The sequence below is a fragment of the Ciona robusta genome, chromosome 12 (assembly GCF_009617815.1).
Source record: "Ciona robusta chromosome 12, ASM961781v2".
In the NCBI taxonomy this organism is placed as follows: Eukaryota; Metazoa; Chordata; class Ascidiacea; order Phlebobranchia; family Cionidae; genus Ciona; species Ciona robusta.
This window is the reverse complement of record NC_143246.1, coordinates 5,055,681-5,069,632: the sequence shown is the minus strand read 5'-3', so window position 1 is coordinate 5,069,632 and position 13,952 is coordinate 5,055,681. Positions and strand designations below refer to the sequence as shown.

Sequence of the window (13,952 nt, the reverse complement as noted above, 5' to 3'; positions counted from 1 at the left end):
AAACGTTTAAAATTCCGTTTTCGCCCGACGGACGACAGATGTTACATCATTTCTATTGCCTTCGCGCTAAGAGCAGAAGCGCGACGTAATATTGTGACGTAACAACAACTGCAAATATTCGTAACAATTAGTCGAGCTTTGCGAAACCTAAATTACGTAATCAGCAATTGACAATTGTTATCGTAGCATCCAAAGAATATGACAATAACAAATGCGAAATGGTGTACAAAACTAAAAAATGCTAAGTAAAGTTGTTAATTGGGAAGTATATATAAAATCTATTGCGCCTGTTATGTACGGTATATGACGTGTACTGGCAAACGCGATGTTTTTGCACAAGTATTACGTTATTAAATAGAAAATAATCGGCGATTTAGTTAGGCCGATAAAGTGTTAAACAATTATATTTGCTTGGTATTCTCAGATATTTTATGTCCACCAAGTTAGTGGCCAAAAAAATAAACAAGTTTTTTTAACTAATAAACCAAAAAATAGTGTAATAAAGTTAAATTTTCGAAATAAACACATAATTATGAATTGTTTTTAATAACAACATTAAATGGCAGCATAGACCTAATCAGAAAACAGTTAAATTCATTTGTACGAAACAGAGTATTTTACATATAAAAACTGTTGGAAACTGGAAAGTGTTAGAGGTTGGTAGTTAGGAGTTGTTACTTAGGGGTTAAAGGTTATATGGGTAGCTGGTTATAGTAGTTACGTTAAGCAGTCAGATAATGTAGCCACGTAGGAAGCAGGATTTTGTATACAGTTCTTTATTTAATGTATGCAGTCAGCAGAATATGTTTTTCTGATGAGATCTTGCACAATGATATTATTGACTGCATGCGTTGATGCAAAAAATTAAAAAATGACATTGTTAAAAATTGACGTGCAAAATACTGTGTCATGGGAATGGCCCTCAGATTGGTAGTAAATTACAATCAGTAATGGAAATCTAGCAGGAAAAAATCATTAAAAGTTTATCTTTGTATTCTATTATATTCTTTATGGGTTAAAAACCTAGCCAGTCACCCAGTCTGCAGAATATGGCAGGTGCACACGCGATTTTGTTTACATACTTTTTGTTATGCACGCCATAATTTGTCTCAGGCACTACGCACAAGAACTCAATTCTCAATCGTTGTTATCAAAACTAACATATATTTTTATAATTTCCAGTAGGTAATGAATTAGGGGTTTAGGATATTGTTATATCATAATGGACCAACCAACGCAACGCCAAATTCGATTAATGGGGGGTCGTTCAAACCCTTTCCAAACACTGATTGCTTTATTTGTAACTGCGGTTTTTTTCATGATGTTTCAGGTACTATACTACTGTCGATAATTTATTTTATTTACTTTGTAAGATATTGTACAGACTTGTATATTTATTATGATTTGTTTATGATATGTTACCGCTTCAAAATAACACCATTACTTAAAAGTTGTTTATAAACTGTTTTTAATATAAGATGCCACCTTTGTTTTTGTTTCATTTTTTAATTGTAGAATAGGCTACTAAATATTTTAATACAATAGTCTTTTTTAGAGAATCTGATTTATAAAATGTTAACTTTATTTAAGCATTTTGTATGCCATTTGGCAAGACTTCATAAGGGTTTCATAAACAACTGTTATAATATCATAATATAGTAGCAGTCTAGCAGAAATAACATAACATTCTAAGTTATAAATATAACACAGTTTAGCAAGCTAATGTTATAACATAATTTAGCTGTTTAAACCCATTGTTAATTACATATAGGCAAGCATTTTGAAGAATTTGCAACGGTCACAACAGATGCTTTTGAACAGTGGCAGTGAAACTCATAATAAGGGGAAATATTCTAACATGCATGTTGTGGTAAGGCTGTTATCTTGTAACTTGTTTTATCTTCACGTGGCAGGAAAACGGCAGTCGTTATAAGATGGATGTTCTGTTTCATACACCTTGTGCCGGCTTAGGAGTTATCACTTTTGTAACTTTGTGGGTGATGTTTTTTTCTGTATGGCTGACAATTTAGACAACCCATTATTAGTAAAAACTGGGTTAAGGCAATCATAACTACTGCTGTTTTACTATTGATTTCAATATTTTTGTTTTGTTCACTGCTCTAACTTTGACCTTTGTTACTGTACACACAAGACACAATATTTCCTTTATTTTATGAGCTAGTTTGGCCCACCCTTTAGGTCTGTGGGTTTTATTTTTGCTGTTAGGCAATCTTTACTAGTCCAGCTTTTGTCAAAGGAGAGAAGTCCAGAGCTTATCCAATTTGAAAAATTGTGCGGACTGTACATTTTAAGATTCAATCGTGTTTTGCAGTTTTTTTGTCAAATATTTATTCAGGTATATATATATATATATTTATATTCAGAGTCCACCAGAGATACATCGAAACATAAATCCAAAGTTTGCCCAAAAACTTGCGAAAGAAATAGGAATTAAAGTGAATGGGACAATTTTAAGAGGTGTAAAAGTTGACCACAGGTTTGTAAAATAAAGATACTAAAATATATCTTTCCAATAAACTAAGAAATAGAATATAGTTTTTAGCATTAACCATACATTTTTCTGATAGTTTTGAATTTCTTAAAAAATGTCATTTTCTTGTATTTTTTTTTAATAAGAAATTAAATAATTAAAGAATGGTTTTCATTTTTACCTAAAAAAACTGTTTTTACTTTAAATTGTCAAAAAATATAGTGTACTATTTTTAACTTATTTTTACAGACAATTCTTTACTAGGTCAAAAATGCATAACCATATTCTGTATATCTATCCATATCTAAACACCTTAAACTTTGTAGAAAGTTTTACGTTCCATCAAAGGAAGGATTATTCACTTGTTTTGCCGGTAACCAGAGCGTTCCATGGTCAGCAGTTAACAACGATTATTGCGACTGTGAAGGTGGAAGTGATGAACCAGGAACTTCAGCTTGTAAAAACGGAAAGTGAGTGTTTTCTAGAAAACTATGTTTTGGGAAACCAGCGCTCTCTATAGACCATATTTTATGACTATAGTAATGGTGGAATCTAGTATGGTACTACTTTTAATTGCGTTATCACGAATTTATCACATAGGCCAATGGGTATTAAAAAAAAATTCTACATAACAAGCATAGGCTATATAGAAATGCAGCTTTTAAGACAATTAAATACAACAAAAATTAACTTTTGTTCACTATAGAATAAATAGGCAGTGGTCATTTGCCCCATTAAATAATTTATTAATGCTGTCTGTGCTTCTTCTAGTAAAATGTGCTAATGCAGGATTATTATTCAACCATATGACATGCTCTATGATAAGAACAAGAAGACTGAAATAAATAAGCCCCAGATTGCAGAAATACACTTATGTCATGGTATTAGTCTGTAGGGTATTAATTCACGGCTAAAAAGAAGAATATTACACAGTTTTTTATGTTTTTTTTTCGTTTATAAACGTACAGATATATTATATATATATCAAATTTTTATAAAATAGCTGTAAAGTTTTTAACAACTCAAAAAAATTTTTAAATGTTTTCGGTTTTCATATTATATTAAAAAAGAGTTTTATGGTTTTTATTCTCTTTATTTTCTCATCCTAACCACCAGCAGATTACCAAACATCATGCCAGTCCTAGCATTTAACTGTTTTTTATTGAGCATTTTTTGTTCCATAGGTTTTACTGTGAACCTGAGCACCAATATTTACCCTCATCTCGTGTTAACGATGGTATATGTGATTGTTGCGACGGTAGTGACGAATGGAAAGGCGTTACCGTGTCTCCAGACCTTAAACTACCCGGTATGAGTTAGATTGCCAAAACATTGATAATTCGTCATCACTTTTTTCGGCTCTCACATGGAAATTTATGCCCTTGATTAATTGAAAAGTGTTCCATTTTTTTAGAAGCTTAAGGTTTTTTTGGCCTACAATTCAACTACTTCTAGAACGTAGTCTGGTTTTTTAGCTTACTTAACAATGATATATACACAGCACACAACAATGCTTACTAAATAGGTTTTGGTTGTAGCACACTATGGGAAATGGGCCAACTTTCGCATATATCCCATGCTATAGACATAGAGCCTCACCCACATAGAATAGACGGTGCTGTGAAGAACCCCTTCCCCCCACCCGCATATGTTATGTGCTAGCAGTTTAACGTGACTACTAACCCTTAAAACCACCAACCCCAAACTACCAACCTCTAACACTTTCTAACAACCTATTCTGTAACGTTCCCGAGAATTCTTCATTTGCAATGTTACAATGACTAATGACACTGATTTTGATAAATTGTAAGTTTCAGATGATGTACAGCTTGCCCCATGTCGCGACACCTGCATGGATTATGAGCATACTAAGATGAGAGAGAATAATATAATACATGAAGGATCAGTGGCAAGGCAAGCTTATGTTGAACGCGGGGCATCTCATGCACATGGAGGGGTAAGAACTAAAGTTTTGTTTGTTTATTTTAAAAATTTGTAGTTTAAAATAGGCCTTAATTTACATAATAATTAAATGTAACTTGATTTATCCTTGCGTGGCCGGAAAACTTCAGTTGTTATAACATGGGTGTTCATACACCTCGTGCCAAATTGTTTTTCATTTTCAGTTATTTGTTACCCCAACTTTTTAAGTGAAGTCATATTTTTTAACACTCCAGTTTTTAATGAAGAACAGTCTTTATTCTGTTGTTAGCTGTCTATACAAACAAGCTTAGATAAAGTATATTTACATTTTCCACATTACATGAAGTGGGATTCCATATGTTTGACCACTATGAGTGTAACTGTACTTTAATAACGTCACCCTAGATTTTATTAAAAAAATAAAAATTGCCAATGCATTGTACTTACCAATTTTTACTATACCTCTTCTATATATATATATATATATATATATATATATATTTCCTATTTCTTTATTAAATCTACAAAATAAATTTGACCAACAGAATTTTGGCGAGCAAGGTGAGTTCTACACCCTCAGTACTGATTGCTTTGTTTTCAAATCTCCCGGTTACATGTACGAGGTTTGCCCTTACCATAACTCAACGCAGGTAAGTGAAATCTAACTGTTTTATTTTATATTATTTTAAAATCAAATGTAAAAAAAAAAGAAAAATACAGTAATATGTAAACTAGTCTGTTAAATAAAAATATATATATATAATTTTTTTAAATTTTACTTTGCAACCTAAAAAGTGCTGACTAATAATTAAAACATTGACTAATAAAAATATACATAGTAACTATAATACAAAACTGGTAACCAATTTGGTTAAAAAATATAAAAGTAATGTATTTAATGTATATATATATATTTTATATAGCCTATATATTTTCTTCGCAAGTTAAAATTGCTTAATTTTTATGACTTAACACTTTAAAAAGTGATGACTAATGTATTTCGTTTTCCAGAATGGTAAAGACAGTTGGTTAATTGGAGCTGGTGGGAAACTTGAAGGCAACCAGAATGAAGGTTTTAGATTAGTGATGGGTAATGGTAGAGGCGACCATTGTCCTGATGGCAAGAAAAGAACAACTATTGTGAGTTAGATTAGGTTTACCCATCCAACATATATACATATATATATAGATTTTTTAATATATGTATATAATATAAAGTAGTATAGTTTTTTTTGTATTTTACCCGATTTCAAAATTTTACTAAACTTTTTTTGTCTGTTAGTATACCACATACATTTTTTCAAATCCGTTGTGATCATTAACCGAATTAATGTCTTATAGTTGTTTTAGTGCCATTTTTTACTAGCTACAGTTAGTAATTTTTCTATAAACTGGAAAATCGTTTTTAAGTCTGTAAATCCCATTTAATTTTACCTTTTCTTTTCAGATAACATTCAAGTGCGGTTCAATGGACAAAATCAAATATGTTTCTGAAAAAGAAACGTGTATATACGTCGTTAAATTTGACACTCCTGCTGCTTGCCCTCCATTGGACGAAACGTGACCTTGAGTAACCTGTAGCTAAGAATGACCTCTAGTAACCCTGTTGCGGATCCAACTGCATCTGTTTATGCCACTGGACGCTTAAGTCTTACATTAAACCATCCAAATAAACAGTGCAATTTTGGGTTCAATTTATTTAATTCATAAAGTTATCTTGTTGGTTCAGGTAGTGCTGTGATGTGTTTTCTTAGTTTTTTTTCCGTAGATGTATGCATTTATTTAAATAGAATTTAAATTTTTAGTTTTTTTTAACATATTTAAAGCTGGGTTTTGGTTGTGAGTCTTGTGACCTACTAAATTGCAATTCTGGTAGCTCCAAAAATAATCCAGGTTTTCAGAACAGATTCTTAATCAGAACACATTTTGAACAATAAATTTTATTGCATTGTTATCTAAGTTAACTTATAGTCCTTGACTGTGTTATAAACCCAGCTCTAATTATATTAATTGACATAGCCTGTACTTGTAAGCCAATTTAAATTTTTTTTTAAACATTCTGTTCCATAACAAATTTCCAATGTTCTTCACTTCTTTTAACTGCTTTTTTTCCCTAACAAATTGACAGTTTATGAAAATGATGTTGAATTGTTCAAATTATGCTTACTGTTACAAAGTATTGCTTAACTAATAATGCCGTTCTTAATCTTTATAAGCCTAAAACAAATGTATATTGTTTATTCTGCTGCTATTTCTACCAGACATATGTATTTTGGGTGATGGTTTTTGGGCAAAAAAATAAAAACACAAATTTTAAGCAAGCTTATATAATACTTGCATGTTGTACCAATGACCGAAAGATTTAATATTACACATGATTTCACAATCTTTTGACCATTTACCACTATATTCTTGATATGAAGCGTTTTAATTGGATTTTAACTTCTTCTCATACTTGGAGTAACAGAATTTTCTATGCATTGATTTCAATAAAGGATTTATGTTTGTGTACATTTTAATTTAAATGATATTGTACTGTGTGACACAAATTATGTTCTGATTTATTTGACTTTACAGAATTAAACAGATTTTGTGTTATAATAACACTAAGGCAAATCTTTTTTCAAAGGTAATAGTGTTAAAAGTAAAATTTGTAAGCAAAACAAAAGCTGTAAATTTTGGTGGGTTTTGAAAATTTTACAAGCAAAGTCTACATTTTCTGCTTGGTAAGTAATTAAGGAAATATGTTATATATTTTTATAAGCTCTACAAAGTATCTGCAATATAAAACAAAAACAGAGAACCTGTTCTATTTTTATGAGCATTAAAAGTATTTGCAATATGCAAGTAAAAATGGGAAATCTAATATTTTTATGAGCATTGTGAAATATGTGCCATACACAGTAAAAGTAGCGTTTAAAAGTTTCCGGTTCTGATTGGTAATGATTCACTAATACATCCTGTTTTTGTAACTGTTTACACTTTTTTTAAAAACGACAGCCATTTTTAACCAATATTTTATATGTTAAACCATTTTGGTTCTGCATATCTTTGAATGAAATTTGAAGTTTTTTGTATGCAGTGACGCCAAGAAACTATTTAAGAAATGCCAAAGTTAGACATCTTGATCACAAGAAATATTCCAGGAGCTGCGTTAAAGCTTTTAAGAGAGAGGTATTTTTACATTCATTTATTTATAATTTCAAATGAACATATTTTGTTATGCTATTTAAACAAGCAAATTTTAGTTTTTTAAATGCTTGTTTTGTGTTGCGTTTGCGAAGTGTTTAAAGCGTGTATGTGTCTTCCCATTAATTCCCATCTTTTTAATTTTATTTATAACCGCCATTTGTTCGTAACTGATTTTAATCATAGAGATAAAAGTTACGTACACCACATTTTTGGATTTTCCGCTCAAAAAATTAATTAATGCATTGCGTTGGTCATTTTATACAAATACTATTTCTTACATTGCTTATTTTATAAGATTGCATATTTTATAAGTCTTATGCTTCTCCAGGTTTAAAGTTGATATTTGGCCATCAGATGAGGTAATACCTAGACCAACATTACTCAGCAAAATCAAGGACAAAGATGGTGTTTTATGTTTATTAACTGACCCAATAAATAAAGAAGTACTTGACAAAGCAGGTCAGTGACTTATATAACATTTAAAACTTTATTTTGTTTTTTTAGATTGTTTCCATTTGTATTCTCTGCTAAATATACCATTTTACATTGTACTGCTTTTTAATAAAATATTACCATATTTTTGACTTTTATTATTATATATATTTTAATATTTTTTAGATTTATTTACTTCCAATTTTTATTTGATCCAAAAACTATTTTTGTTTGATTCCATTTTTTAAACTTTAGGAGAGCGCCTCCGTGTGGTGAGTACAATATCTGTTGGGGTCGATCACGTTGATACGGTTGAATGCACGAAGCGAGGAATAAAAGTCGGAAACACGCCTGATATTTTAACTGCAGCTACAGTAAGCATAGCAATGCTTTGTATATATTGTAAACTTAACATTTTATTCTGTTGTTTTTGTTTTAAGGCATAATGAAATGTTATAAATAGTTTATTTTACGATATTATATTGAAAAGGTAAAGAATTTTATTATTTTTTCTGGTAAAATACTAATACAATAGTTGTTTTTTCCAGAAGAGCTCTTTGTTTATACCGTAATGTTTTTTAAAAGGCAGAACTAACTGTTGGGCTTTTGATCAGCACATCTAGAAGAATTGTTGAAGGAACGCATGCAGCAAGAAAGTAGGTTTATATAAGCTAACATGTTGTGTTATAATTCTCACTTTATTCCAGTTAGAACAGTACTGCTACATAAATTATTCGTTCAGCTTAAGTTATGTTTGATTTGGTTGTAATCTAATGTCTTTTTCCCAATAAGGTTTTTAGTCCTTTTTACGGTTACTTATTTCAATTGCCTAAATCATTTCAATAATAAAATTATTAGTGACTTAGTTTAAATTACCAAGAAGTGTATTGCCCAAGCCGCATACATATTTTTATCCAAACGTACAGTGGGGATTGGGGTGCCTGGAAACTAATGTGGATGTGTGGGCCAACACTCGATGGGGCTACCGTTGGTTTATTTGGGCTGGGGAGGATTGGAACAGCTGTTGTGCAAAGATTAAAAGCTTTTGGAGTGAAAAAATTTTTGTACAATACTGCCAACAAAAAAGATGACAACTTTGAAAAAAACCTTGGAGTCCAATTTGGTAAGATTTGATATTTTTTTTGTTTTTTTTAATAAATGGTTGTAACTTATTTATCTCATGTGGCCGGGCAACTACAGTTATAACACTAATGTTCTATTTCATACAACTTGTGCCAGCTTACAAGTTACCACGTATGTAACTTTGTAGGTGATTATTTATTTAATTTTCCCGAACTACAAGTTTTAACTTCAAATTCTATTCGGAATTTGAAATAATTGAAATTTATTGTAATCTGGATTAAAATGTCTTGCAAATACCTAAATGGTAGTTTCGTAAAAAAAAATTGTTTTAAACTATACCAAATATAAAAATCTAGAAATAAACAAAAATCCTAATAACTTTTATCATTGTTGTGATTCAACTCATATGATTTCATCACAGCTTCATTTCATGATCTATTACATGAAAGTGACTTCATTATATCATGTTGTGCTCTCAACAAATCAACAGCTGGGATTTTTAACAAAAACGCTTTCGAAAAAATGAAAAATTCTTCCATATTTATTAATATTTCAAGGTGGGAATATTTTGAATAAAAAAATTGCATGAAAACGTCCGGCCATATGCATTAATATTGATAATGGACAGTCTTGTAGAAAATATGTATTGAATAATTTTAAGGATTTAACATTTTAATAATTTGCATGTAAAACTTGCCTCAAAACTTGACCCTTTCAAATTATAGTTTTCATTGTAGTGTTACTGCTATTGTTAATTTTTTTAAAAGGTGTATTGTAATGTTTGATAAAACAAAATTATTTTTTATGTTTAGGGGCGGAGTTGTGAATCAAGAGGACTTGTACCATGCGTTGTCACATAACATAATCCGGGGTGCCGGTATTGATGTGACAACCCCTGAACCCCTACCTACAGATCATCCACTGTTTTCCCTTAAAAACTGCGGTAGGAAAGTAATATTTTCTAAAAATAAGATAATGTAGTGGGTGTCATTGTACAGTGCTTAGAATCACTAATAAGTTGTCCGAAAATAAACAACAAAAAAGATATGTCCAAAAATAAACAACAAAAATAAAAAAAACAGTTTGTCTGCCTACAAAGTTTTGTGGTACATTATTAGCAGGCACAAGGTGTATAAAAGCTGTCCACTAACTTATAAAACTTCCTGACGTAACAAAAGAATCAACATTATTTTATTTATTAATTCAAGTGTTTATTTTACTACTATATCCAGTATTTCAGGATATTTTTTTAAATTATAAATTTCGAGCCTACATACAAATAAATCTTGTAAAAAAACACTTTCAGAGTTTTTTCATTAAAAAAAGTAATTTAAAATAAATTACCATCAAAATCAGAAAATTTAGCTATCTTATCCCTCCAGTGGTGACTCCACACATCGGAAGTGCGACAGAAAAGACGAGAATGGAAATGACAATGTTAGCTGTTCAGAATCTTATATGTGGCTTTGATGGAACAGAAATGCCGGCAGAATACAAACAGTAAATCAACCCACACCATGCACTTATTTAAACTGTTGTTTATAATGCACTCCGCACTATTCATTAATTACTATTACTGGTATCAAAAAAGTCTTAAAGAATATTTAATTTTATCTTTAAAACAGTACTTTCCTTGTGAAAAAAATAGGAAAAAAAATTACTACTAGCAAAAAAAACTTTACTAGTATTAAAAAAACAATCTTGCAGAAATGTAGAATATTGAATTTTACTCTAAAACAGTACTTTGTCTGCGGCAAACATATTATGCAAAAAAATTGTAACCACTATAAAAAAGTCTTGTAAAATAATTATTTTATTTCTAAAACGGTACTTTGGGAAAAGAGTATAAGGCAGAAAAATTTTTTTACCACTATCAAAAATACAAAAACTATTTCATTTTGTGGAATATTTAATTTTGTCTTCAAAACGATAATTTCTTTGTGGAAAAAAATTTTAAGTGTATAAAATTGTACGAATTATAACAATCCTTCAGTTAGGCGTTCTGGAATTGGATTGGTTGAGGGAAATACCCTTCGTTTTTCGTGGGTATTCGCGTAAACCCCTGACTCGTCCTGCCAAGTGTTTTTGCCGACTCGCCGATAATCTGCTGTGTCAGTGAACTGGGAAATGCATTTTCTGTACGCGGCTGAATTATCGGCAAATTCTGGAGGGCATTCCTGAAAATTTATTTTTTAGTAGCAAATAAAGTAGTTTTAACTTTACACCTAGTAGTTATAATGTAATGCACATTACAATACATTAGTTTCTACTAGCTAATGTGCTGGCTAGGGAAATCTACTTTTCAAGCAGAGTGACTTATTTAAAACCAAATTAAAAAACAAGAAACTGAACAATCTTAAATAAATTGACTCCTTAAACATGGAAAAAGACAAAAACCAGTTCTTAATTTAAAAAAGGTCTTTCCAGTAGGAAAGTTAACAAAGAAATTATAAACCATGGAAAATTGGTCATTCTAAATACAGTCTTTTAAAAAAAAGTATTTGGTCAATTTAAACTGGTTTTGTGCTTTAAATAAGTCATGACCAATAGGGAACTGCTTAGAGCAGAAAGGTATAACTTACTGGAGCAGGAGTAAAGGGGTAGGGGGCAGTGAAATCTGCACGGTGTGTAGTCTCCAAATGCCTGGTAGAGTAAGAACTGTTAGAAAGTTGTTAAAACAAAAGACGAATTAAGTAGGTATCATTTAGGTGTCTATACAAACAGGCAGAGCCGAAGCTAGGTTCGAACTAGCAGGTAGCAAATCTTTTTAACAGTTGTCATGATTTGGTTTTTTAATTCTTTGCTTATTCGTACTCTGCAAAGTATGCTTGCATTTGACGACTGTAACTGCATGTTAAATAAAGTTTGCAAAACGTGGCACCCATGGCTTCATACAAATAAACAGCCAGAAAGAAAACAGGCAAGTCCAGTGTTTCCTACTTACAATTTATCATGATCAGGATGGTGACGTGGCAACACTGATCCAAATCCTGAATTTGGTGCTGAAGGGATGTTTCTATGATGTCATAATGGAAAAATACAGAATTAGAAACTGATATATTGCTTTCTGATTTTTTTTTCAATATTATTGGTTAAAAAATACATAACAAACAATAGGCTTGAAGAATGGAAGCCTTTTTAGTTTAATTAAGTTAGGCATTTATATGCAGTAGTTGTATATATTAATAGTTAATATGGGCCTATATATGTATTAATACAGTATAGGTTTAAAAGCATAGGCTTTTGTTTTTTAACCAACTCTAAATAATGCCACAATGCTATAAAGTATTTGTATAGTAAATTTAGCCAAGATCGTTATGTGTTTATGTTATGTATTAGAATTGTAATTAAAGAATGAAAAAGGCCTTAATTTTGTTAGACTCTACAATTAGTGTAATTGGGCCCTTCTGACTCAAAGTTGAGTGTCTGGTTAATAGGCTACACTTATATAATCATTCTGTGACCTGTGTTAATCTGGCAGTACTCAATTATTTATATCAAATCTGTAACCTGTTTGTTTGCTTACTGATTAGTTTAGCAATTAGAGCAACACTATACAGATTATACGTTGCACTAAAAGGTTATAAATAAATAGGAAGATGTGTTATTAGCCAGTTTGCAGTGTAGGACATCAGAAAACATTTTTTTGCAAGTTGTGGATTATGTCAGCAAATTAATTTTGCAGCAGATAAAATCTATCAAAATTCAAAATATAAGTAATACTTTCATGTTGTGTGCTACTCTTTATGCATATTTTTAAAGGTTCTATCTATATGGGCAGAGCAGTATATATTACAAAGGCTTATGTGCAGACTTGAGTTTGTTCAAATTATAAAAATTTGGGAAAATAAAATCGAAAATGTTTATTTTTATTCTGGTTTAGTAATAAAAATCAGTCTTAGACAAATAGCTTATGTCAGGAAACGCTATATACTATATAGTAGACTAACATAGGCTGTACAAACCTTGAGATATCAGCATTTGCAAAAGAACCCACGTCAATCATGTTTTTTCGAGTGACTTGCTCGGTAAAATCATCTTTTAGTGAAATTTGCTCCAAAGCAGCTTTAGTAGTAGGTAGGGGAAGGGACTGGAGGAAATTAATTTGGCTTATTTTTTGTCATATATGTAAATCAAAATTTGTATCAAAATGAAATTGCATAAACTTTGCCTCATTTTTTGTTGTATGTATAATTTCGCATCACAATGAAATGTTTGTCAAATGTAAAATTTTGTATCAAAATTAAATTGCATAAAACACTTATTAGTTCAATGTAAAGGTTTTGCTTCGCAAAATTAGTTAGTCCATTTTTAAAACAAATACATAACTCCTATTTTCTATATATTTTACCCCATCTGTGATGTTCCCGATTCTGGCGTATGTTGTAGTGTGTAGATTGCGACCAGGGGGAATAGGAAAACTGTTAATATCGTAATTTTTCGGTTCGGCCTCTCTTGCTTGATGCCAGTTCGAGTTTAGAGTGCTTCTGCTGTAGTTCATGTGGTCTGAGCGCAAATATAATGAGCCTTTACGCTCAACAAAGTCTGGTATCACTAGGTAGTCCATGTTTTGCTTTGTTTAAAATGCCTATTTTATCTTATATTATTTTTTGGACTTTAGTAAAAAACGCAGCAGATTGGCGCGTATGTTGTTGTCACGACAACGGCTTGCGATTGTTTTGTATTAATAGAAATGCGTTATTAATGATTGAGCGGGGAGTTTTCCGTTTCTGTAAATGACTATTAATAAACTACGTTTAAACGTGATTATTAAGTCATTCCTAACGACACTGACGCAACGTAAAAGTTTGTAAGTCATAACTTATATATA

General features: G+C 30.9%; 3 protein-coding genes across 5 annotated transcripts; 2 read left to right on the top strand and 1 right to left on the bottom strand.

Annotated features, from left to right (window-relative positions):
* The first annotated feature begins 1,158 nt into the window (after nt 1–1,158).
* LOC149727086 (uncharacterized) lies at nt 1,159–6,925 on the top strand. Of its 2 annotated transcripts, none has more exons than XM_089890018.1 (9): nt 1,159–1,330; nt 1,772–1,870; nt 2,385–2,497; nt 2,818–2,961; nt 3,676–3,800; nt 4,309–4,448; nt 4,960–5,064; nt 5,426–5,554; nt 5,862–6,925. In XM_089890018.1, the coding sequence occupies exons 1-9, from the start codon at nt 1,223–1,225 to the stop codon at nt 5,976–5,978; spliced, it is 1,080 nt and encodes a 359-aa protein (XP_089746144.1). In that variant the 5' UTR covers nt 1,159–1,222; the 3' UTR covers nt 5,979–6,925. The 2 variants fall into 2 exon arrangements, with proteins under 2 accessions (XP_089746144.1, XP_089746143.1); XM_089890017.1 differs by having other exon boundaries at nt 4,303–4,448.
* Nucleotides 6,926–6,986: 61 nt separating this feature from the next.
* LOC149727085 (glyoxylate reductase/hydroxypyruvate reductase-like) lies at nt 6,987–11,017 on the top strand. 2 transcript variants are annotated; one of them, XM_089890019.1, is made up of 9 exons: nt 6,987–7,140; nt 7,497–7,588; nt 7,935–8,065; nt 8,294–8,412; nt 8,624–8,694; nt 8,965–9,161; nt 9,543–9,678; nt 9,934–10,064; nt 10,504–11,017. In XM_089890019.1, the coding sequence occupies exons 2-9, from the start codon at nt 7,521–7,523 to the stop codon at nt 10,623–10,625; spliced, it is 975 nt and encodes a 324-aa protein (XP_089746145.1). In that variant the 5' UTR covers nt 6,987–7,140; nt 7,497–7,520; the 3' UTR covers nt 10,626–11,017. The 2 variants fall into 2 exon arrangements, with proteins under 2 accessions (XP_089746145.1, XP_089746146.1); XM_089890020.1 differs by having other exon boundaries at nt 7,041–7,140; nt 7,483–7,588.
* On the bottom strand, nt 10,308–13,880 carry LOC149727084 (cilia- and flagella-associated protein 95-like). Its single transcript, XM_089890031.1, has 5 exons — nt 13,473–13,880; nt 13,087–13,211; nt 12,066–12,137; nt 11,704–11,764; nt 10,308–11,298 (listed from the first exon to the last, which is right to left on the bottom strand). Exons 1-5 carry the CDS (start codon nt 13,686–13,688, stop codon nt 11,098–11,100), a joined length of 675 nt encoding a protein of 224 aa, XP_089746157.1. The 5' UTR covers nt 13,689–13,880; the 3' UTR covers nt 10,308–11,097.
* Between the last annotated feature and the right edge of the window lie 72 nt (nt 13,881–13,952).